The 26,102-nt window shown below is 43.5% G+C and overlaps 1 protein-coding gene across 4 annotated transcripts in view; it reads left to right on the forward strand.

The window, feature by feature from the left end:
* The window catches only part of LOC310873119 (putative E3 ubiquitin-protein ligase MID2), a 184,093-nt gene that overhangs the window by 86,516 nt on the left and 71,475 nt on the right, over positions 1-26,102 (forward strand). For all 4 annotated transcript variants that reach the window (XM_083785420.1, XM_083785419.1, XM_083785422.1 and 1 more), the window contains one exon: positions 7,992-8,839. In XM_083785420.1, coding sequence (XP_083641546.1) covers positions 8,048-8,839 — 792 coding nt within the window. In that variant the 5' untranslated portion in view covers positions 7,992-8,047. The remainder of the gene's footprint in view (positions 1-7,991; positions 8,840-26,102) is intronic.

The raw sequence follows: 26,102 nt of genomic DNA on the forward strand, positions 1-26,102 counted from the left end.
TATGCACACATTACCAAACACTCAGACCCTCCTCAAGGGACTTTGTGCCTTTAAATAAACATGTGTTTTTTGTTTGTTTTTTATTTACAGTGCTATCAACAACTCCACCAAATTGGCCAGATTCATATCAGATAAGTGTAAGGATCTGGCCACAGTATTTAAAGACTTCCCCTAATGCTGCCACCTTCATGACTCTGATGAATACTAGCACGGTAGCACCTAATAAAAAGGCTTAACATGTCCGTGCTGCTCCAGTGTCCTCTCCTCCTTCTGTGATCTGGCCACAGTCTTATATTCATTTTCAAAAGCATTTTAACTTTGGATGCTTAATGTGCGTTGAATGGACTGATTAGTGTGTTGGTTTTTATCCATCAAGGCTGATCGAATAAAAGTCCCTTGAATATGCTGACAAGGCTGAGCACTGTCCCTATAGTGTGTGTGTGTGTGTGTGTGTGTGTGTACACAGTATAGGGATGGGACAATAGCCACGCACATTAACATAATACCGCAGCTTATGTTGCGCATACAGTGGGGTCGTCATTTCTTTAATGATTGCTTTTATATTATTTTTTCATGTCTGTGTGTGTGTGTGTGTGTGTGTGTGTGTGTGCGCGGCTGCGCGCGCATGCGCACGTGCGTGCATGCGCATTCGTGCGGCCGTGCGTGTGTTCCAATATTGATTTGCTTCATTACATGGACTTCTCTCACTCACATTAGGGTGGCAGTCTAGTCTGTCTTTTTTTTACCTTATCGATCCTTTTGGGGAAATTCACTTTCAGCTTCACCCAGCTGATGGCCACTCAGATGGCGATGATGAGCACTTGGCAGAAGCTGTTAGGGTTAAAGGGTCTCGCCTAGGAACACGTTGATACGTATTACTGGGCGCTGGGAGGTTAACCCATGCATGACCTTCAGTTTTCCGAACTGCTTCTCTATCAAATCCCTCCTCCAAGCTTAGTACAGCAGTTGATCATGTCAACTGACGCTGTAGATCAGTTTCATACTGTGGAATACAGACAGACATACAGTAGAACTGTCTTGAGTAATGCAAGAGACTTTAAGTGGGCCTACTGTATATGTCAAGTCTGCAAAAGGTTCCCTTAAACAAATGCTATAAGGTGTGTGTAAAAGACATAATAATAAGGTGTGTTCCTGGGCAGCTCAGAAGGTAGACCAGTTCCCCTTTGAAGGTTCAAAAGGGAAGGTTCTGGGTTGATATCCACTTATCCAGTGCAATGACAAACTTCCTCTTGGTAAGTAAAGACAAACCACTTCAAGTTTTAATGAATATTTTTGGGTTAGAGTTAGGGTTAGTCTGACCATTGCTGCACACAGTGCACAGCAACTATAATGTGTATTTAAATTAGCTTGAGCATGAATAAATTTGCCTCGAGTTGACTTTGTGTGTGCGTCTATGTTCATGCGTGTCTGCATCTCCGCTCAGTGTGGCGATAAAGCACAATGCCTTTTTTTCACACGAGGCTAATTGATTTGTTTCTAAGTGACTCCCATCATTGCTCACATGGTTTCCCCTGAGTGATATAACACGAGCTTAACAGGCCTTTTTATTGTGTCTGAACACTGGGTGTTAATTATAGATGTGCTCTGTTAAACACCACCACATTATTGTTTGAACAGACACAAGTGTGAGGCTCTCTGTGCCGGGAAATTAGGTCTGACCGGTGGTGGCACACTGGACACATGACTAAGGCCTAGTGTAAGTGCTCTTAATGATAGACACACTTCCTAAATGGCTATGCAATCATCTCTCTCTGTTGATCAATGTTTACTTTGTAATGTTTAGAAAGTCATACATTTCAGACTTAAAGGCTACAGTTTTATGTATTTTAGTACAGGTTTTTCACTGTCACCGTTTTAACAATGTCAGTTTTCAGTTTAACCACTTAAACCTTATAGCTATGGTTTGTTGTTTTACCAAATATAGCAAATATAGCTGATCTAGCAGTTAGTGGCTCTAAGACTGCAGGCTAAGGGAGACTACCTTTTAGACTAGTGGTTAAGATGTTGGCTTTCACGCGGGAGACCCAACTTTGATTTCCGGGCATTATACATGCTCACAATACGTGGCGACAAAATTAGTTGTGAGCTTATAGATCCGCTAATTTTGCCAAATGTTCATTATTACCGGTATGTCCCATCCATGTTTACCTATTATGACATACCCAGAAGTGACTAGACTACTATATTCTCATGCAGCTTTTTCATCTAGACTAATTTCTCAATACAGAGGTCAACTATTTACATTTACTTCAGATTTTTTTTCCACAGAAACATTGAAAAGCACTGCTGTAGTTTCAAACAGTGATGTTCTTGTGGTCACATGTCCTGACTGGTGATACTGAATCACAGCTTTTCTTCTGTGAATATTACTGAATATCTGCCTTGTTTCCTGTTGTTGTCTCTCCTCAACCAAAACAGAAGTCATATAGTGCTGAGTGCTGACTAAGGAACTGCTGCTCAGTTACAAGATGCCAAACTTTGGTCAACTCAACTGTTATTGGATCACTATTTATACATTTATTTTACCGACGGCACGGGTGGGAAGCTGTGTGCCCCAAATGCCTCTGGGCCCCAACACAACTGCGCTGTCTGTGTCACGGTAGTTACGCGCCTGGCCCTGATGGCTGCAACCCACAGTGTACACAGCCCTGGCAACCCAGCCTGTATATCTCTATATTTTTATATGGCACATGTATGATTAACATACAGTATATGTGGATATGAGCTATATGCTGTATTACAAATATATTTCCTATATGGAAATATGCGCTCCGTGGAGTGCCTTTTTCCCGTTTTGTACTATAACTCCTTCTTCACTCATATTTCTATAGGCTATATTTATACACTAAGGCCCTCATTTATCAATCGAGTAAAATCTGCCACAGATTCGAGTGCAGGTTTCGTAGTACACCCACGTCGCCACAGCATTTATAAAGTGATCGCAAACAGCTGATCCTTCCTTAATTTCGTTCCGACGTTAATAAATGTGACGGCTGAAATCTATCAAGCCTCGCCCTCGTTTTTGCGACATGAACGTTCTGCAATACGACAAAACAACGCATGGTAACCTAGTTACACAATGGAAAAAGCAAATTAAAAAGTTTCCCCTTGCTGCCCGCCTCACCACCCTCTCATACACACACACACAGGCGCACGCACGCACACGCAACTTGCAAGCCCAACTGGTGTGTCATTGTATCTTAAATATATAAAGAACGAACACCTGCATGAATTAAAGAAAGGCCTACCCTGTCTGTTTCTCCTCTCACCTCGCTTGCCTTTCTGGTTAGTAAACCACAGCATGCCTTTGTTTTAAATGGTCCCCCAAACCGTCCACACTTCACACCTAACGGCCGGGGATGCGCCCCCCCCCATGCTAATTTGCCCAGTCAATCATTTGATCCACGCTACGCGCCTGCTGTGTGTTGTTAGTTGTAGGCTACTGTTGTAGCCTAAATTATTAAAGTCTTCATTCATTTAATATACAACAAAATATATTAGTGAACGAAAACCTGAACCTGTGAGGCATGTGAACCATATGAATTAAATAACAATTAAATAGGCGCGCACACACGCTGCTGTTTTAGGTGCATCTCCTCCCTCCTGTCCTGTCTGTCTCTAAGTGACCATGCACGTTTATGACAATCTATTTAGATTGCCTCGCGAGTCGCTGCTGCAGTGGCTGGGCAGTGTCAATTATATGAATGTGCTGCCTAAACCAGCCTCATGTACATGGCACTGGTGGGCTGGCTGGGTTAGCCTATCTCCGATGCGGTCCCCTCGACTCAACGACGTAGAGTCTGTGGGGGCCACGGGGCCACAGCCCCCATGAAGATTCCCAGGGCCCCTTTAGGCCCCCATGAAGATTTTCGTGGACATTTTACATTTACATTACATATTTTCTGGGAATTCCGAACATTTTGGACCTCTCCGCCGGCAATCTGAGAATCCCATCGTCAAATATTCGGGAAAACAGCGCCTCCCCTGTTGTTCCTCAGGCAACAGTCTGTCTTGAGAGACACTGGCCGTCCAAGAGGTGTTAAAAAGTGCTAATCGGGTTTCTTTTGTAGTTGTTCTTGAGGCGTGACATAATAACACTGATCAAGAATTCACCAAAGAGACCTAACCCTACACAGACTAGTGAGACTACACACTGACTCGAGAAAAGACCCATATCGTCCAAAATAGGCTGATCAGTCGCTGTCTGTGTATAGGCTAATTCATTGGTAAAAGTATGCTAAATAACTAATTTTTAGACCATTTGGGAAATAAATAAATAAATCCTTGAGGATTGATCAAACTCTTCGGCTCTGCCTCGACTCCCCTGCACTTGCGCTGGCTGGCACGCCAGCAAGGCACATTTGGCATTCGAGCGACGCGTCAGGTTTATCCTTAATTAAAAGGACGAGACGTAATGCGAGAAAGACATGGCTGTAGATTGCAGTAGCCATACCCGTTGGTGTTGGTTGGTAGTCTTGACTATAGCTGCATAGACTCGGTCCCAGAATAACTTATCTGCGAAAAGAAGAGCTATAACTGCAGCTAATAGCTATGCAAATGCCTCTCGATCCATGTCATGGAAGTTAACTATTGTAGGAGAAACTAATGTATTAGTTTTATACATTTTAGGAGTGAAAACATATGTTTAGATGCCTGTGACAGCCTCTCAGCTGGTCAAACAATGCTGCTCCGCTGTTCTACGACAGAAAAACAGGTGAGGACAAAGCGTACGACAGCTCCCGACCAGACGTGACTTTTTGTCCTACTCAAGTTAAATTTCAAGCTTTGGCGGAAATGGTAAATGCCGAAAATGTCGGTAATTTCGGCGTGCACCCATATTTTGGCGTACGCACGGTTGATAAATGAGGGCCTATGACTATGCCATTTCTTCACCCTCATCACTCCATGTGAGCTGAAAAAGGCCAGCAACCTGGGCGTTATGAGGGCACAACTGTTACTCATGCCTCTCCCCCGCCCTCTCTCTCTTTTTATCTCGAGTCTCCTGTCCCTAGTTATTCCCTATCTGATTTAGTGGAGATAAATTAGGGCTATTGTTGGCTTAGCAGAGCAGAACCTCATGTCTGCTCTCTCAAGAGGTAGCAAGCTGCTGTGGGGTCTCTCTCTCTCTCTCTCTCTCTCTCTCTCTCTCTCTCTCTCTCTCTCTCTCTCTCTCTCTCTCTCTCTCTCTCTCTCTCTCTCTCTCTACCTCTATCTCTTTCCCCAACACTGCCAGGCTGTGCGATAACAAGCAGATAGACTATCTGATAAATTGCAGTCAAGGTGAATATTGTGGAAGGGCATTATTTGCAAAAGATGTGCAAAGGCTGAGACAAATGCACAAACAAGGATGCTCTGAAGCACATTTGACACAAACACGCGCACACACACACAAACACACACACACACACACACACACACACACACACACACACACACACACACACACACGGTTGCTGCATGTTGCCTTTTATCAACATAACATCTGCATGATTGGCTATAGGCTGCTATTCATTTATCTCCCCGGTAATGCATTTTGTGGGGACGCTGTTGTTTGCATGTACAACCATATTCTCAGTCCGCTGCCCTTCCCAAGCAATTAGTGGACACTTAAATCATTTTTGCTTTGAACATAGCTTGATGTCAGACATGGTTGTGTCATGTGGAGCATGTAGGCAGGAGAACGACGACAAGACTTTGTTGTCGCAGATGTCTTTGAGCCTTTCAGCTCAAAGACATTGTTTTATCTCAAGCCGGTCTTGAGCTGGTAACAGCTGCTAATGGTTAGCAACACGACGAAGCGCTTTGCTCACCATAACCACAAAGGTCACAATAATATTTCGGTACATGAACCCAGGTTCAGGAAGAGAGGACACCACGTTCTAACACGCACGCACGCACGCACGCACGCACGCACGCACGCACGCACGCACGCACGCACGCACGCACGCACGCACGCACGCACGCACACACACACACACACACACACACACACACACACACACACACACACACACACACACACACACACACACACACACACACACACACACACACACACACACACACACACACACACACACACACACACACACACACACACACACACACACACACAGCTCTCGGAATCAAACCGACAGAGAGGATTGTGTTGTTTTAGTTTGACATAAATTGGATACCAATTGATTAACTGGTATGATTTATCCAGATTTATCACTGACTGAATGATTGATTGATGTATATGATTTGTGCCATAACTGTTCAATATGCAGTGTTATGCACAGATAAATTGTGATTGTCATGTATTGTTGCATGTGACTTTTAAATTAGAATAAGAGTATGTGGAGAGGACATATTGAATGCAATTTTCTATGATAGAAGTCCTCAATTGTCATAATGGCAGACCAAGGTTGAACCCTTTGTGTATATAAATATTAAGTAGGCTGCGGCTGACGTTCGAACCATTCATGTGCAACTACTACAAAATAGCAAAGGTTTGTGGATTTGTTGGGATTATACTGAATACAGTGTTTGTTTTAACATCTAAATCCCTGTTGAACAGCAGCAATACAATTCCATCAGTCCCATTTGTAATTAGGTAATAGACGACTGTACAGGAGGGAGTACATAATGACACATAATGGTCTTGGAGCCAGCTCAGTACAGTGGTACAATGATACAATGCTGCTAAAAGGATAAGACAAAACGTGTGATCCTGTGTATTCTATTCTATTGATCTATTACTTTAGCAGCTTCTGGAATTCATTAGCAGTTTCAGGAATCTGGAGTCATCTGTCATTTCACCATTCCTGCGTTGTTTCTTTAAAAGGTGAAATGTGCACTGGGGGAAATCAAATCAAACTTTATTTATAGAGCACGTTTTGACCAAGGTTGACCAAAGTGCTGTCTTAAGGTGAGACTTAAAAACATTAATTGTGCAGGCAATTAAATAAATCCATTTTGTGTGCTTTTGTCTGATATATGTTTTCATTATGTAAAAATGTTATCGCTCAGCCCACAGTTCTAAACGGTGACACAGACAGGGTTATGGTAGAGTTTGCCTCATACAACACTAGATTGATGTTTCTGTTGTAGGTCCTGAGCCTTTAATGAGGAGTCAGGCAGTTTAGTATTGCTCTTCTGCTGCTGTTAAAATAAGGTTGATGATATTAAATTATTGCTTCTCCTGTAGCTAGATTGGGTTTTAAGCAACAGTGCAAAGGGACACAATTATAGACAGTATAATTGACAGTAGACATGCAGCAGACAGATTCAGACAGGTTCAACCTATCCCCAGAGCAGTCTGGGTCACGGAGAAAGTCTGTGAAACATAGAACAGTGGCAAGAGGAGATCAGAGACAAGTAATTAGGGAAATGCACCAGAGAGGAAAATGAAGATGGAGAGAAAGGCAAGGGGTGGCAAGGCAAAGGTTCAGTGCTTATATGCGCGTTAAGACTACAAACGTACTGTAGAGTGCAGCTGAAAGGACGTGAAGGACACAAAGCTGTCAGGGTGTTACAGAGATGGAGAGGTCTCCTGTTTTCTATCTATCCCCTTTGCTGCTTATCTGTCTTCTCTGTCATTGTCTATCACCCAACCCATCTCTCATTCTCCCGTCTTTCAGCTTCAAAGTCCATACTCGCTCTTTACTCCACCCATGGTCCTTCCCCTTCTACTTGGAATTGGGAGTGATGTGTTCTACGCTGTCAGTGAACAATAGAGGGTACCAGAAGAATGTGTGCAGGGTGGATGTGATCAGACTGTCTGTCATTGCCTTTTACTGAACCAAAATGTGTGCCGGAACTGAAGCCAGTGTCATGAATTTGAACAGTGAATGAAAAGTAAGAACTGTTATTCGTGCTCTGCAGCTGCCGAATAGAAAGAGGACATTTCAAAATCATAGCAAGTTTTATTTCAAGGCCTTAATTAGACATCAATCCTATATTGACAGCTTGTCTTTTGTTCTTGGCAGGTGACTAGCCAGCTTTCGTGGGATTTGATGTCACCTCTAGATCGGTTCAACTGAAGATGGAAACACTGGAGTCCGAGTTGACCTGCCCGATCTGCCTGGAGTTGTTCGAAGATCCCCTGCTCTTGCCCTGCGCCCACAGCCTGTGCTTCAACTGCGCCCACCGCATCCTGGTCTCCCACTGTTCCACCAGCAAGCCACTCGAGTCCATCTCGGCCTTTCAGTGCCCCACCTGCCGCTACGTCATTACGCTGAACCACCGCGGCCTGGAGGGCCTCAAGCGCAATGTGACCCTGCAGAACATCATTGACCGCTTCCAGAAGGCCTCGCTTAGCGGCCCCAACTCACCCACCGAGAGCCGGCGCCTGCAGCCCCAGCGGCCCTACAGCGGCACCATTAGTGCCACTATCGGTGGTGGCGGAGGCAGTGCCCGTAGCAGCCCGGCCACCTCGAGCCACTCCCACGCGCCGCTCTCGGCCAACCACACCAACGCCAACCACAGCGGCCCGGCCGCCGTGGTCGTCGCCATGGATCCGCGCATCGGCTGCCAATTCTGCGAGCAGGACCCCCCGCGCGAGGCCGTCAAGACGTGCGTGACGTGCGAGGTGTCGTACTGCGACCGCTGCCTGCGCGCCACGCATCCCAACAAGAAGCCCTTCACCAGCCACCGGCTGGTAGAGCCGGTGTCCGACACGCACCTCCGCGGCCTGACCTGCCTGGAGCACGAGAACGAGAAGGTCAACATGTACTGCATGGTGGACGACCAGCTCATCTGCGCCCTCTGCAAGCTGGTGGGGCGCCACCGAGAGCACCAGGTGTCCTCGCTCACCGAGCGCTTTGATAAGCTCAAGGTCAGTCCCTTTTGTTTTCATGTCAGCTCACGATAAGCAGACCGTAACATTATGTCAACATCAGATCTGTTTTGTGCCCCCATCTTCTTGCTGTGGCTTGTGCCTGTAGCAAGGTAAGGTAAAACATGGCCTGGTACCAGGGTGGAATCAGAAACAGCAAAGTATATTGTGCACCAAATGTATTCTGTGATTCTCAGACCAGGGAGCTTAGCTGTTGCTTATCTATGTTCTAATTCACAGCCTGTAAAATGTATTATGGCGATCTCTCTGTTTTCAGTTTGCCAAACATCAAATTTCATTTTAATCCATTTAAATCCCCTCATGGGATTTTTTTTTACACACTTTTGTTGACTATGAACTTTCAGAGCAGCCACAATCACGGCATACACAACCCCACCAGCCATTGTTCATCTCTCTGTACAGAGAGAGAAAGAGAGAGATAGTAAACTCAATCAGAAAGAGAAAAAGAGAGAGAGAAACGGGACAGAGAGAGGTGCAGAGCGATAGAGAGCACGTCATTATAATAGTCGATGAGCTGGCATTCCCAGTGGCCATTGAGCTTTGAGGGGTTGTGCACTCTGTGCTGACCAGTTCCAAACACTAGGATTGCTGAATCAGGGCGAAAAACAACAGGGAGAGGCACTACTAGCTAGAGCTAATTCACACACTAAAGACCTAAAGCTGCTTGCTAACATTTGCCAGGGCCAATAAAAGCTTTAAGCGCTGGTGTATGTACCGCACCTGTGTGTGTGTGTGTGTGTGTGTGTGTGCGCAGTTGTGCACACGCATGCGTGCATGTTTTTGTGTAGGCATGCGTGTGTGCGCGCATGTACACGTGTGTGGAGGAGACCTAGTATCAGCATTTTAATATACAGTAGTACATTTTTTTGCATTTTCTTTGCCAAAACAAAGTTGAGAGTCAGAATCAGCTTTATTGTTTATAGCCTATATTTTTGGTGGAAAAAGTTGGACCAGAGTAATGTACAATGTAGTGCAAGGGATTGTGGTTTTGTAGAAAACCGGCCTCTATTATTTTTACTGCAATTACTGCAAATTACAGCAAAAAAAATACAAAAAAAAAATAGAACAGAGGCGTTATACTGTAAACAAAGTTTCTAATTCAGTAACTGACAGCTTTTTCCATTCAAAACCAGATTCCTTGTAATTAATATGCCTTTGTTGAGACTGCCTACACGAAGGAAATTCCTTTGATGTCATCTGCTGTCCCCTGGGTCCATGCATGTGAACTGAATATGTCCACAACTCTGTTGCATCAAATGAATGGCATTGTGTAACTCAGTAAGGGAAATGGATACTTGAGAAAGTACTACCTAGTCAGTCTCAGGACTCTCTCTTTGTGTAAAAGAATGGTTTATACATTGAATTGTCAGTGTGTGTATTTTGTCTTCATTCTCTCTTGCAAAGGGAAAGAATTTTAATGGCAGCATGCAGTGTAATTTCACTGTCACTCTATACATCAGGTGTTTAGAAAAAAAGGAAAAACAATTCCCGAAACTGCTTCAGCGGTCTGTTTTGGAAGTATAATCAATCCAGTGAGACTTTGGAATAGGAGAGGATGTTTTCAGCATTGTCTCTGCAATCCATTAGAATCCAGAATCCATTCCAGCTTTAGTTGACACCAATTAATCTATATGCTCTCAACTCCACACTTGTACACCAATGAAATTCCGCCTGTTGGTCACCTCTCGTCGTGGTTAGTCACGTGGGGATTATCACAATTAAATTAGTGACTTTTTTGTTTCCCCTGTCCTCCTACTGCCCTTACTGTCGCTAAGACCTTCAGAGAGCTTAAGCAGCGTGGCCTCCCTAGCTTCCTCCCCTCTCGGTTCACGGCTGGCTGTGGTTCATTTGAACATCCCCCAGCAGAGGCTTTGAACTTCCATGACTTTGAACTCCCCAATCTCCCCCCAAAACCTGGGAGGGAACAAGCCCCAGTCCCATCCCCGGCCCAGTTCCTCCGTGACGCGAGAGCAGTAGCGGCAGCGTATAATCATCATATTGCTTGCTTGCTTGCTCAGACAAAGGCAGAGGGGAGAAAGTCCAGTTTGTTTACAGCTAATCAGGAAGAGGCCTTGGTTAAAGGTTTTGGGAGGGCCACACAGGTTTTGTACACCACTTGTGTATGCTCAATGGACTTTCTTTGAGTCTCACTCTTTAGCTATCTTTTTATCCACAGTCATTTCTTTTTACGGCGTAGCACCAGTGGTGATAAGTAACCAAGTACATTTACTGACGTACTATACCTAAGTACAATTTGGATGTATTTTTACTTGGACCGGGCTGAAACCTTGCCCATATTGGAGGCATGTGTCACAGATATGTCATAGCTGACTGACATCACAGGCCGGCCACATGAAGTCCGAGACCCACATTGAAGCCATGTTTTTTTTTTTTTTTTTTAAGTAAATTTTATTCAAAGAGTTAGATCATGTGCAGTTTTAACAGAAAGAGAATACGACTCTTCGTTTCTTTTACATTTTCTCCCACAACTCCCTTTCCAGTCCTCCCCACCCACCCACCATCTTTCCCCACGAGGCCAGACATACAAACAACATACAAACACAGGTATAAAAAACAATAATAATAATTTGAGTACAAAGCAATACACACAACATACAGTATATACAGGTATAAAACCAATGGGTAGATAAGATACTAAGACACAAAGAAAGGGATCACATGGTGATGGTTAATAAACAACTTCAATGAGGGGTAAGATTAACAATAATACAAACGGGTAAATAAAAATAAAACAAAGTAATATTAAATAAAAATACTATATATATACACATATAAAGAGATAAAGCGCTTAATTGGCTCATTTCTCGACTCTCATGTGTAATGATTTCCGACATATTATGCTATATATATTGCACCAGGTAGAGATCCGCACACCAACACCATGTATCTTCAGTCAGGTGAAAGTGATTCTAAACTGCTTACATACGATATTAAAGGTTGCCAATGGTTGTAAAATTTGGACCCTCGAATTGTGAATTTGATCTTTTCAAGTTTCAGAAAGGACATAACATCAATCAACCATGATTTAGCCGAGGGAGGGGACTCAGCCTTCCACTGTAAAAGTATCCTCCTGCGGGTGATTAATGAGGCGAAGGCAATAACATTAAGTTGCTTTCTGGGTAAAACTACATCCTCCTCCGGGATTCCAAAAATTGCAATTTGTGGGCAAGGCAAAATGGTTGTCTCCAGCACTTCAGAAATTATGTCAAAGAAAGATTTCCAGAATGGGATCAATTTGGGGCAAGACCAGAACATGTGGGACAGATTCCCTGGTGATTGTGAACATCTATCGCAACTATCCGTCATGCCCGGATATATTTTAGATAACCTTGTTTACTGTAATGAGTTCTGTGGAGAACTTTAAACTGAATGAGGCTAAGCCTAGCACAGGAAGAGGAAGAATTAACCCTCTCCGTTGCCTGCTCCCACCACTCATCTGAAAATGCGATCTCCAATTCAGCCTCCCAGCCTGCCCTGATCTTATCCAAACCCGGGTCTCTGCGGGGGATAGTCTCATAGAGACAAGAAACAACACCTCTAGCTAGGCTTGCTGCAGGCATAAAGACCTCCACACCCGACCGCATAGGTAACTGCGGGAATGTTGGAGAGTGGGTTTTAACAAAGTGTCGAACCTGGAAATATCTAAACCGGTCAGATTGTCGCAGGTAATAGATTGCACACAAATCTCCGAATTCTGCAAATTGGCCATCTATATACAAGTCTCGGAAGTGAATCAAACCTTCTCTTCCACATGCAGCAAACCCAGAGTCCATTTTAGCAGGTAAAAAAAGATGATTATTGCAGATGGGTGCTGACATGGTGAGCAATGACCAACCAAACTCCTTCCTAATCTGTCCCCAGACCTTAAGTGTTGAGACAACAATCGGGTTTGTACTGTATTTTGACGGCACAAAAGGTACAGGACTACACACCAACGCTTCAAGCGAGGACGAAATGCAGGAACCAGCCTCAAGTCTACACCAGCAGTCTTCAGGCTCACTCAACCAGAGAATTATTTTGTGAATGTTAGCAGCCCAATAATAATACCTGAAGTTTGGAAGGCTCGGTCCACCCTCAGCTCTAATTCTCTGCAGTAAAGGCAATCTGATTCTTGGGGTTTTACCTTCCCAAATAAAGAGTCTAATTTAGTAAAAAACGATTTTGGGAGGAATATTGGGAGACATTGGAAAAGATACAAGTATCTAGGTAATATGTTCATTTTAACAGTCTGTACTCTGCCAGCCAGGGAAAGAGGCAGAGCATTCCACCTCTGGAGGTCAGTCTTGACCCTGGTTGTCAATGCAGTGAAATTTTGTTCAAGAAGAGAGCCAAAAGATTGGGTTATATTTATACCCAAATATTTGAAGCCATTGTTTGCCACATTGAAAGATTGGAGAGACTGGGAAACATCGCGGGCCAGTTCATTAATCGGGAAACACTCACTTTTTTGTAAATTTAGTTTGTAACCAGAGAAGCTTCCAAATGTGTCAAGAAGGGATAAAATGTGTGGAATACTGGGAACAGGGTCAGATATGTAGAGTAACAAGTCGTCTGCATAGAGGGACACTCTGTGCTCAATACCCCCTCTCCTCACCCCAATGGCTCGATGGCAGCGGCAAACAGCAAAGGGTATAAGGGGCATCCCTGGCATGTCCCACGTGTGAGTGGAAAAAATGTTGATCGACAGTTGTTTGTTGCAACACAGGCCTGCGGGTTAGTGTAAAGCAAGCGTATCCATGACAGGATCCTTTCCCCAAAGCCAAACCTCTCTAGAGTGAGGAACAAGTACCTTAATTCCACCCTGTCAAAGGCCTTTTCCGCATCTAATGAGATTACTACTTCCGGTTCGATCTCCGAACTAGGGGAATTGATGATGCTCAGTAGTCTACGGACATTAGCAAAAGAGTGGCGATTCTTTATGAAGCCCGTCTGATCTTCAGATATTACCGTGGGAAGAACCGTTTCCAGTCTACCCGCTAGCACTTTAGCCAATGTTTTTACATCCACATTGAGAAGTGAAATTGGACGATACGAAGAGCAGCAAGTGGGATCTTTATCCTTTTTAAGAAGTAAAGAAATGGATGCCTGTGTAAGGGTCGGTGGTAGAACACCCTCTTGTAAGGAGTCCTCAAACATTTCTAGGAGCAGAGGAGCCAACTGGTCTGTGAATTTCTTAAAAAATTCTACCGGAAAGCCGTCAGGGCCCGGAGACTTCCCACTTTGCATCAGCCGGATAGCTGATATAATCTCTCCAAGCGCCAGAGGTCGATCTAGACCACGACAATCCTCTGAGGAAATCTTTTGAGAAAAACTCTAGCATAGTCGAGTTGTCCTCCGGCGCCTGGGACGTATAGAGTTTTGAGTAAAATGTCTTAAAAGTGTTATTTATTAATTTGGGATCTGTAGTCAGTGATTCTGAACTGTCACGAATCTGAGAAATTGATTGTGAGGCCGATCTACTCTTTAACTGGTGAGCGAGAAGACGTCCCGCTTTGTCCCCATGCTCATACAAAGTACTACGAGATCTGAGAAGAAGCCGCTCTGCATCCCTAGTTGTTAAAAGGTTGTATCCTGTCTGGTATGGAACTCAGTCCTTGTAAAGCTCCGGAGTCGGACCAATGGCATAATGATAATCAATATCAGTGATAAGAGCTAACAGTTCTCTTTGTCTAACGAGACGAAGCTTGTTGGCATGTGCCGTATACGAAATTATTACTCCCCTGATATTTGCCTTTAATGTCTCCCATAATAATGAGGGTGAAGTTTCACTATTCTTGTTAGTCATAAGGAAGACGTCTATGGCTTGTGAGATAGTACTGCAAAACTCATCAGACGAGAGTAGAGAAACATCCAACCTCCAAACCCGAGTCTCCTTGGGCCTAGACCTAAAGGTTAGATCGAGGATTGCAGGGGCATGGTCAGAGACGGTTATAGCAGAGTAGTCTGCTGAGACCAGGGACGGCAGCAAAACCCTATCAAGAAAGAAATAGTCTATGCGTGTGTACGAATGGTGGACATGACTAAAATAAGAAAACTTTTTTACCGAAATCTCCATGGATCGATGCAGCCACACTGGTTCATAAAGGTAGAAAAAGTTTTAGACATCTTTGAGGGCACGGCTGCTCTAGTACTAGACCTGTCAAGAAGATTGTCTATAAAACAATTCAGATCACCGGCCAGTATCAGGTGGTGAGTGTTCAAATTTGGTAGGCTAGACAAAAATCTTTTCATAAAGACAACATCATCCCAATTAGGTGCATATACGTTAACAAGAACAACAGGGGTCTGATATAATGAGCCGGTTACAATGACAAAGCGACCAGACGAGTCTGAGACAACGTCAGTAGAAGTAAACTGTACAATCTTATTAATCAATATAGCTGTCCCACATGTTTTGGTGTCAAATTTGGAATGAAAAATCTGACCAATCCATGGTCTAGAAAGCCTTATTTCATCCGCAGTGCGTAAATAGGTTTCTTGTAGAAATGTAATGTCAGCTTTAAATTTCTTGATAATGGTCGAAAACCTTAGCTCGTTTAACAGTCCCATTTATACCTCCAACATTCCAGGAAAAGAACCTGACTGCATTTCCTCTAGCTATGTTTCTATGTCAGTCGTTCTTTGATTTTTCAAAAATAGCAGACCTACAAGCCCTATGAGCTTGTAGATCTGCTATTTTTCAATAGCTAAAGCATAACATAATGCTAACACCCAAAGGGGTTCCCGCCCTGAATGGATCCAGATAGACATGAAGCCATTGTTTTGATCTGAGGCATCAGAATCATGTTGGCATATCCCTACAGTATAATGGATATTTAATGCACATTCCGATGTCAGCTCGCCTAGTTGGTCTTTGATCAATGCAAATCATTTCCTTCACTTCCCTCTGGTTGACCCACATCTGAACCCTAGCAACACTCTCTCTCTCTTTGACCTTTGACCTTCACTTGTGTAGAGTTTACTCACAATACAGTAGGTTGTGTGAACTGGCGCTAAATGATCTTCACACATTAGGCAGGAAGGTGGGTTTCCCCTCAGGCAAAAGAGAAGGTGTGAATCTCTGGAGAGAGCGTGATTGTAACAAGTACAAAAGGTGGTTGATGACAGAACACAGCACTTCTGAATCCTTTCTAGAAAGTAATTCCCCAGGCAGCTCTTGAACAGACAGAGACATTATCTTCTTAAATACATACTATAGGTACTAGGTAGCCTGTCTTACAGTAGGTTGTTTCAATCCAAGTGTACGAATTCATAAGCATTTATGTACAGTACAGTATATGGCCTATAAAAAGCTGAATGAAAATAGAAAATAGCAATTACAATTCTTCAAGTTCAATGCTTGCATGGTGGTAACCTTGTTTTTTGATGAAGGAGTTAAAATATATTTTTTTTTTTTTTTAATAAATAAATGTACAGTAGGCCTATAAAATAACCGCATTGCGGTTATGTGCCTCCCCTCCACCAATGGTTTATATACATGAATGTCCCGACTTATATACTCTAGTGCATTGTATGTAGTGAAGGAAAGGTTAGAAGGACTCATTCTCTGCTTTCACAGACTGGTTCATCGATTGTCACTTAATGTGCATTAAAGCATGCGTTAAATCAGATCCAAAGTGACACTTGAGCGTGTGTGTGTGTGTGTGTGTGTGTGTGTGTGTGTGTGTGTGTGTGTGTGTGTGTGTGTGTGTGTGTGCATGTGCGGTGCGCGTGTGTGCGTTTGTGTGTGTGTGTGTGTGTGTGTGTGTGTGTGTGTGTGTGTGTGTGTGTGTGTGTGTGTGTGTATGTGTGTGTATGTGCATGAGCATGTGTGTACACATACAGTAGGGGGATCATTCTTCTGTCTCTGTCAGTATGTAAATATGATGTCTGCGTGGATGTGGATTAATGTGGCTGTCTCTTAACATCTTGACAGGACTCAAAGTGGTACCAACTACAGTACCAATAAGTAGGAACGTTACTTACGTTAGTTTCGTTAATCCAGACTGGAAAACACAATCGATTTGATTGATCATTGAAATAAACATGCTCTAAAAAATACCCATCTGATCACTTTTAACCCATTTTAGGCAGGAACCCCTTTTGGTGTTAGCATTACGTTATGCTTTAGCTATTTTTGAAAAATCGAAGAACGACTGTCATTTTCAAACAGACATTTTTTAAATCTGATCTCAGGTCAGAATGAGTTAACAGTGTTCAGTGTTCAGATGGGTGGGCTGCGGACTCTTTTTAGATATAGGAACGGTTTAGAACCACTGGTGTAGTGCATTGAGATATAGGAACGTTTGAGAACCACTGGTGTAGTGCATTGCTAGAGCTGGAAGGCTCACCACAAACCCAAACACATCCACAAAACAAACACAGACCACGAAGGTCGAGTGCACATACAAATACACACCACACACATATATACACAAACACACACCAGAACAAATGCATGCACATACAAACACAGATGCTATAATAAGTACACATAAGAACGCACATACAAACACACCACAAACACGCGTACAAACACACTCTACATAATGCAGATATAATCATACACCTCCCTTAATTTTCATTTAATTGCACAGATGCGACTCAAGTGGTGTGACCCAAGTCACATCTCAAACTGTCCAAAACGTCACTTGCAGCGCGCCCCGAGCACTACTGACGTGACGTCATTACAGAGCACAAGTATTTTCATTTAAGTAAACAAACAAGAGACAGAGAAAAACAACCAAACGAGAGCAAAAGAAAGAAAACAACTGAGTGGACAGAAAAGAGAGAGAACAATAGTGCAACACACGTTTGTTTTATAGAAATAATGTCACTTCATTATATCAGCATTACAGCGGACAGTGAAATCTGTACCCAAGTCCTGACGTCACTCGCTCATCCACTGGTCCAGGGGAAGTTTAATTTGAAATAGTCTCATATAAGCATCATGGTCCAAAAATAAATAAACTGTCTCAGCGATAATGTTCGGGGAGGTGTCTCTGTGTCGTTACAACAGTCAGTCATATTTGATACAGTCTGTTCTTAGCGAAAATGTTAATAATTCAGTGGCTGTACGCGTTCTCTCAGTCAATTGATTCTTTATATCCATATGAGTCAAACCGCTGGGATCATTTCTTTATTTGACGCGATATGAAAACGTTATTGGAATTCCGAAGGGGGGGAGGCGGTTAAATGCAAACCGGGTATGATGTGAAATGACAATGACGCTCCTCCTGTCATTTGGGGAGGAGGCACACTGGGGGATGCCTCCGTACAATCTATACTTCTCGAAATGTACAGAAACAACCGTTTATGAGGATATTTCTCGCGGAATGGTAGAGAATGGCTACACGCGGTCCTATCTGCAATGTTGGTTACCACGGTAACCAAAGCAGATATGTCGAATCGATGTAGGGCGGCTTTGCGTTGAGTTGTTAAAATCAGTCTGAATGCACAGATCGGATCTGGTCACTTGCAAACGGTAGTGTGAATGCCCGGGCCAAAAGATGAATGTAATGCACAATCTCTGTAAAGCGCCTTGGATAAAGGTAAATGCAACATTTACCATTTATCGTACCCAGAAGTTATGTGGAAACGCCTATACTGAGTGGCAAAACAACTACTTTCTGGCCTTGACTAAACAACGTTAAACTCTTTCCATCTGCACAGTTTTTGTTTAATAAAAATCCACCATAGACTTGTTATGACCTACTTTATGTCAAGACATTCCATGCAGGTGGGCTCGTTTTCTATAACGCAACGTCCTGCTGCCTCCTGCATTATGTGCAATACATTTAGAAACAGGACCAATGACAAACGAGCGCTTCCAAACTCCAATGCTCCATGCTGCTCAATGTTTTGCCACTCAGTCTAGATGAGGGGGGGGGGGGGGGGGGGGGGGGGGGGGGCGTGTCTCGGTAGAAAAGTGATGCATGTGCATACTCTCTATTGTGCATACTCTCTTTGAGCACCACAGAGATCTCTCTCTCTCTCTCTCTCTCTCTCTCCGTGTGGGCTCTGACACATGCTTTTGTGGTGCCACTGTTTATAGAACATTATCGTGCATTAATTTGGACGCTTGCATAATTATCGTTACAGTTATGCTGGGTGTTAACGGCCCTTTAGAATAGATCATGAAGCAAAACGTTTATTATACATAAATGTTGTATATGCATTATAGCTTTTAAACAAGCTGTGTTACGACAATGGCAATGAAAAAACACACGCTGTGTGTGTGTGTGTGTGTGTGTGTGTGTGTGTGTGTAAAGAAGAAACTATTAGCCATGCCATGGAGTCATAGGGTGGTGCTGGCTGTTTGATGTCAGAAAGGCCCAGGGTTCTATCTGGAGAGCAGTGTGAGAGAGAGCACACTTAGTCATAGTGACGGACGCATCAGGGAGGCAAGAGGAGGCTTTTAAGAGTGCTGCTGTGTGTTTCCGTCCAGCATGCTCTGCGTACCTCTATGTGCATGCAGATGTGTGTATGTGTGTGCGTGCGTGTGGTGGCACACTAGCGTGTCCCATCAGTGCATCATCCATGTGGAGTGGATATACTGTAAGTCACACTCGCTTTAGCATGAATTTGAGATGGTCATGAAAAAAGAAGCTTGTTATCAAATCACCCCCAGTAGCTGTATCGCCCCCATATTCACAATTTATGGACAAAGGACGTGAAAAGCTTTTAAGAACTTGGGTGTCAGCAGTGACACATGGTTTCACGAGAGAAAGAGGGCGAGAGAGAGAGAGCGAGAGACAGAGAGAGACACATGTGGCTGGTTACTATATAAGCTCCAGTTATTTCCATGTGTGCATTTTGTCTTTTACTATAGTTTTTCAAAGCATGTCAGTCCTACACATGTTAGATGATTTTCCAATCCATTTTCTTCATGGACATTTTTCTGTTTTTGCATAGTATATTCCAATCAGCTCCAATAGCACTGAACTGTGCACTGTGCCAAACACAATGAGATGTCTTTTCGAATGTTTAGCCCTTGCAGTCCATCAGAGGGAGTGGAGTTAGCTGGTTTAGCCCTCTCCCCTGCCCCTTGCAGTCCATCAGAGGGAGTGGAGTTAGCTGGTTTAGCCCATCTCCCCTGCGTGGCAGAGCAACCGCAGAGGCATGCATTAGCTTGGAGATCCATTGTCAGATGTTCTTAGCAATGATGGACACATCCTCCTAACTCCACATGTTTTTTTCCATTTCCTGAAAAATGAACATTTCGGAATTTACTGGTTTCTGCCTGACAGCAGAGATATATTGAAAACTATTGGATGGATTGCCATGGAATTAGCCATGCACCCTTCACGGAAGTTCACGCTTCACTTTCGAGTAGGGAGCCTAACCTTTCCACTAACGCGTGAACATGGGGATCTAAGGATGCCAACGTTTTTCGGTTGGTTGATTAAAAGCAACCATGTGGCGTGGGGGTTTAAGGGGCAGCATAACCTTTCGGGGCCAACGGTACGGCTTTTAGACTTCTGTGTTGGCAGATGGGAAGCCATGTGGGGAGGCCAATTTCTGTCGCTGCACTAGCGACACCTACAGGTTGCTCAGGGCACATGTTCAGCAAGGAGCAGAACTGGGAAGGATTCAGTATTTAAGTCCGACGTCATTTTGTAGTGCTACGATACGTCCGGGTCCAAGTGGCACCAGCTCCCGTAGAATAGAATACCGGTATCTAAACGCGTGAATCTTTTTACAATGACGTTATCTTTCAGAAAGGAAGCCATTGAGGGTTAAAATGGGTCTTAATGCTTCCAACTTGAGTAGAATTATTAATGTTTTGTACAAAATGAAATGCATGACAACAAAAATATATGATGTGGATACAATAAAGACTATTATTATCATTATTATTGAATGTGGCAACAGTCCATTTTCTCTGTAAACTATTTCAGGGGCATATTTAGAATGTGTGCAGGCTTGAGTATGTTGAATCTAGTTTGCATTAATGAGGATTTAGTTGACACAATAAAATAAAATGGCGATAGTATTCCATGTGGGGCAGACGGCCTGTCACAGCCAGATTTTGGGAGAGCAGCTTTGTTGTTGTGAGGAAAGCGGTAAAATTAGACTTTCGTGGTTGTTGTCGTCTCAGATTTAGTCAGACGGAGCATCACAGTATAACTCTATGGGGACACAAAAGTAGGACCCGGAAGTATCTCAGGAGGGGGCGCTCACGTCACAGCTAAAATACTGAATTGCATGTTCCTCCATGTGACTCACACGACTCCTTCCAGTGAAACATCTCACAGTCGGTGAGATGTGGGGCAATTGTTGGTCTTACGACAAAAAAAAACTAATGGTGAATACCATAATTATTTAAGAAAAACTGCTTACCATAAATAAGTCCATGTAATCAAATATATCCTGGATACCAAACTATCTACAGTACGTAGATTGTAGCTTGTCAACATCGACATGCAACTTTTTTGACTTTATCCCTCTACTGCAAAGATAATCCATGTCATGCTGCCTAGCACATGGTTTTGTCATGATGCGTCGTAGCCTGTAAACCTATTACAATGTATGTATTTCAAACAGATGGTTGGCGGAGAGCAGCGTTGCAGCACACCATGCTTTCACCCCTTAAGAGGATTTGCGTATTAATCGAGAGTGGAAACTTATCTTGCCATGTTGATGTTTCCATGTATGCTTCCCTCCCTTCGCTCCGCCCTCATCGAGATTTCACCCCTTCATGTGGTGCCAGCTATTTCGCCCAGGATGTTTGGATAAGAATTTTACAACATTCATCTGCAACAATTCGACGCACAGATCATGCAGAATTAGGTTCTGTTCAAGGAAATTGATGACATATGCCCTCCATGAACAGGAGGGGTTTGTTTAGGAGTTACATTCTTGTGTCTGGGAGGGATCTGAAGAGAATTAGACGAAGGCCAATACGATTGGCTGATTTTAATCACCTCAAGGCTCTTTTGGTCTATGAGACAAATCGGACCTTGTGGGATCTTTCAGGAAGTCATTTTGGTTTTTGTGGCTCGGTGCAAGTTTGACCGGAGGAACGCTTTGGAGCATAACAGGAATATTTATGCAATTTGGAATGTCTGTCGGTGTCCAAGATCTGAATTCCTCTGACCTCCGCACAAACTTTCTCAAGCACAGACACAAACACACGCACGCGCACACTTCTCTTATGTGTTGTTGTCGTCTGTGCAGGTACAGTACATGCATAATCTGTGCAAGCATGCGTGCGTTTGTGTGTGTAACAAACTCAGCGTCCTGTTGTGTGTCTGCCAGGCAGGAACAGTGCAGCCCAAGGGAAGGTATTTGGCTTGAATTAATGACACCAGTGTGAGACGTCCGGCACGTCTGCAGTGGCCTCGAGGACAACAAGGACCTCTGATTCATCCTCAACACTGAAATAGTGAAAGCTATAGCTACAGTAGCTTGATTTGAAAAACATGAAAGGGAGGGTTGAAACATCATCATTCTGAAAATACCTGTACCATGAAATTATCGGAGCAAATAGCCGGAATGTGTTTTTCCCCCCAGTTGTTTTGTCATCTCATGATGTTAAATCCATATTGTACAAACAATGACAAAATGCCACTGTTCTATTCGGCAGTCCAACGAAGGCATATAGCTTACAAATGTTTCTCTAAATGCGTCTGCAAGGCAGCATCTATCTATTATTATTCCACCAGGTTGTGCATTCCAATGTGCAGCACCATTAAAATGATGACAATTGTTGTCAACTTGTCCCGTGTGGGTACATTTTCAAGACACCCTTGAACTAAATTCGAGTTGGGTGAGAAAAAACGAATTATTCGATGTCTACTTTCAATACTGACAGATGAACTCTCTGTGACTAATGAGTCCTACGCCCTATTTTGAATGCAGTGCATGTCATATGATTTTTGTATACATAATTTGATGAAAAACGTCCCTTTTGTGAGTGACTATTCAGAGGGTGTTCATCTCAATGGATTTGTTTTGTGTTGGCTGGCCGACAGGAATTTCAGACCTCTGTCTCAGAAACAGCTGCCTTGGACATAGATGTTTCCCAGCATGCATTCCATTCTTGTGAATCTCTGTTGTCCCAAAATTGACTTGCATGCACACATCACGCACAAAAACATACACACAACACTCCCTCACACACAAGTACCATTATCTATCATAGTGACGTTGACATATTGTGTTGGGAGACAGGGGAGATTTGACCGTAAGAGAGTCCAAGAAAAACAAACATGAATCTCAACCCAGAGACTTTGTGTGTGGGCCTGTGACCGTGGCTTTAGCTCTCTGTAGTCTAAACACTCAGGATCCAAACAGCTTAATTTTACATTTTAAATGACTGTATAATCTGATTAGAGTGCAAATTGCAGTATTGGAAATAGAGATAAGAATGAGAATAGAGGTCATATTCCCCAGGGATCAGTCCATACACTGCTGGTGTAATAATAATATTCATTAAAATGATGACAGTTGGAAGTTGGAACTCAATTCACCATTTGTCAGCCTTCTGATTGGTCCCTGACTAATCTCTCAAGAACAGATTCTGCACTACCAAATCTGTCAGCAGGGCCATTCAGAACGTGTATACACTGTTGATAGTGGGAATGAAAACACAGGCACACCACAGGAAGTGGAGGGCTCCCGGGCCAAACGGGCCAACTTCCTGTTATACACATTCTACCGTTGCCTGCCCCCAGAGGCAAATGCAGAGGGTGCAGTTTTTTCTTTTTTTGCCGATGGGTTCCCAGATTGGTTAACCAGCAGGCTTTTTCTGCCTTGTTTCGTCTTGTTTATGTTAAATTTGCTAAAACATCATTTTTGGAAAACATGATATGCCTGCAGTCACATACTGCACCTGTGATGTTCCTTTTTACTGACACCAAGTTTAAAATAAGAATTGAATGCACAGAATATCAATACGAAGCAACTGAAAAACACGTTATTTCAATGGTAGTGGATGGAGAGAAAGGATTTTTGTCCAACCACGAAATGGAAACCAATGGGTGCGAAGAGGGGCACAACCATGGGCGGGACTTGACAAAGTGTGAATTGAGTATGGCCTACTGGCAGTGTGCACAAGGACTTTCGCGCTGATTGGTCCAACGGTTTGCAAAATTAGCTCCGGACAAATAGACACACAGAATAGACAAATCCTTTATAGCCACGCTGTAAAAAGAAGAAAAGAAAGAATGAACCCTGTCATCTTGATCTTCCTCTGACTGATTGAGAGTTCTCTGTACAATAAGTGACCCTACAGAACATAACAGCTATGAACAGCAGCAGAATGTATGACCTTGAGGTGACTGCAAAGCTCCCGTCTGTGCAGTGCATGCATATTTCACATGAGAGGGAGAGCACAGGTTAGTGATGGTACTGTAGAGAAGTCTCTTAAAGCCAATTAGGGAAAGACAGAGAGGGGGGCGGGGTTGGGCCACTGATGCATGCCTAATTTCATACGCCGGGACCTCTTTTATGAGCTTCTAAAAACAGACATGTCACCTATCTTCTCTGCCCAGCATGGTGGTGACAGAACAGCTATCACCCTGTCCAGACAAAGGTCCACATGAGATGACATTCACTACCATGAGGGTGTGAGGGTGTGAGGGTGTGTGTGTGTGTGTGTGTGTGTGTGTGTGTGTGTGTGTGTGTGTGTGTGTGTGTGTGTGTGTGTGTGTGTGTGTGTGTGCGCGCGTGTGCGCGTGTGCTTGCCCACTTTGCCCTAATTTATCCGTGAATATACTTGATCTTCCAGAAGTATCCACAGAGAACATCTCAACGCACTGCCATGAAACATAACAAGCCCGTCACGTCGTCATTGTCGGAACCCACTTATCGTGTTAATTGGGGACAGAGGAGCACTTGTTTCCTACTCAAACCGTCCTGCATATTTCCTCATTGACCAAATTAGTGTGGCGTTGATTGCTGTTTGGCCTGTACCAACATAGACTGTCCCGAGTTGCATGCCTGCGTCAAACCTAGATTCAATTACGGTAATGCTATGTCTAAAGACCAGATTTAGTTGTAAAACACTATATTAATGCTTTGCTTTGGAGATGTGCAGAGCACACAAAAAAAACTACCAGCATTTTCAAAGGGAAGCTTCATAAACCAAACAAAACCCACGATTTTGGGGTGAGCAGGTCTATATGTGTAAGGGTTTACTTATGTGCATATAGAAATACCTTTGAACACTTTAATAGACTCACACAAACCTTCCGGTCCTTCATCTATTTACATCAGTTTTCCTGTCCCTGTGTGTTGATTCAAGGCAATTGCAAGGCACCTTCTGCAGTGATTTCCCTGTGGGAGAGCTACAGCCGTCAGCACTTATAAAACACTTTGGCTGTCAGGCTAATTCAATTAGATATTTTTTCATTACCGAGCCCTTCAGTCATCTAGCGCCACATTACCGAGGGGGTTTCATTTCTCCACTTCTCCTCTTTTTTTTGTTCTGTTGCGTAACAGTGATGTCTCAGTAATCCCAGAAAACTAGTATGTTCTTTATTGTGAGATATTTGGTGTGTATACAGTTCACTTGGGATTCAGATTTCGACATCACACATCCGCCACAAGAGTGAAGTTTCTCTGTGAAGCTTGGGGTGCAAAAAAGGAAGTTCAGCCGGGAGCCAGGGAGTCATAAAAGAGAGGAATGCCTGGCCCTGAGTCAGACCGCCGCAGCAGTTCAACCATGCAGACGCAGGAACGCGCGGAATGATTCTTTCCTATGTGCAGCGGGTCGTGTAGCTGTCACAGACACTGTCCACAGTGTTTCCTTACGCTATAAGTCTGGCGTCTAACCAAATCAGGAATGCGTATCCGGGGGAACCCAAGTCGCCCCTGGAGGTTATGTTATGTGATGTTGTACATGGGCCGTCTCCTCGGAGGAGTTTGCATTTCTTCAACCTTGTTGGGTAATTGTCTGGATGCATATCTATCTATAGTGTCCCCCAGCATGTCACAGCTAGACTCACAACAATTTGTCTTAGTATGCCAGCATCTATACACTACTGCAGTGGTTCCCAAACCTTTTAGCCCGTGACACAAAAGTGAAATTAGATGTTTGCCCAGGACACAAACTAGTTAAAATAGCAGATAGCAAGCTCACAACGTGTCACTTCGGGTAGTGTTGTGAGCTTGTAGATCAGCTATTTTCACTACTTCTTAAACATTTTGTTCTCTAACTTTCTCAGATTGTATTTCCTTTTTATTCATGAAATTGAATGAATGGTTTTTATGTTATTTCTTTTGAAATAATATTAAA

Source organism: Protomyctophum parallelum, assembly GCF_964188405.1.
Source record: "Protomyctophum parallelum genome assembly, chromosome: 16".
NCBI classification, from domain to species: Eukaryota; Metazoa; Chordata; class Actinopteri; order Myctophiformes; family Myctophidae; genus Protomyctophum; species Protomyctophum parallelum.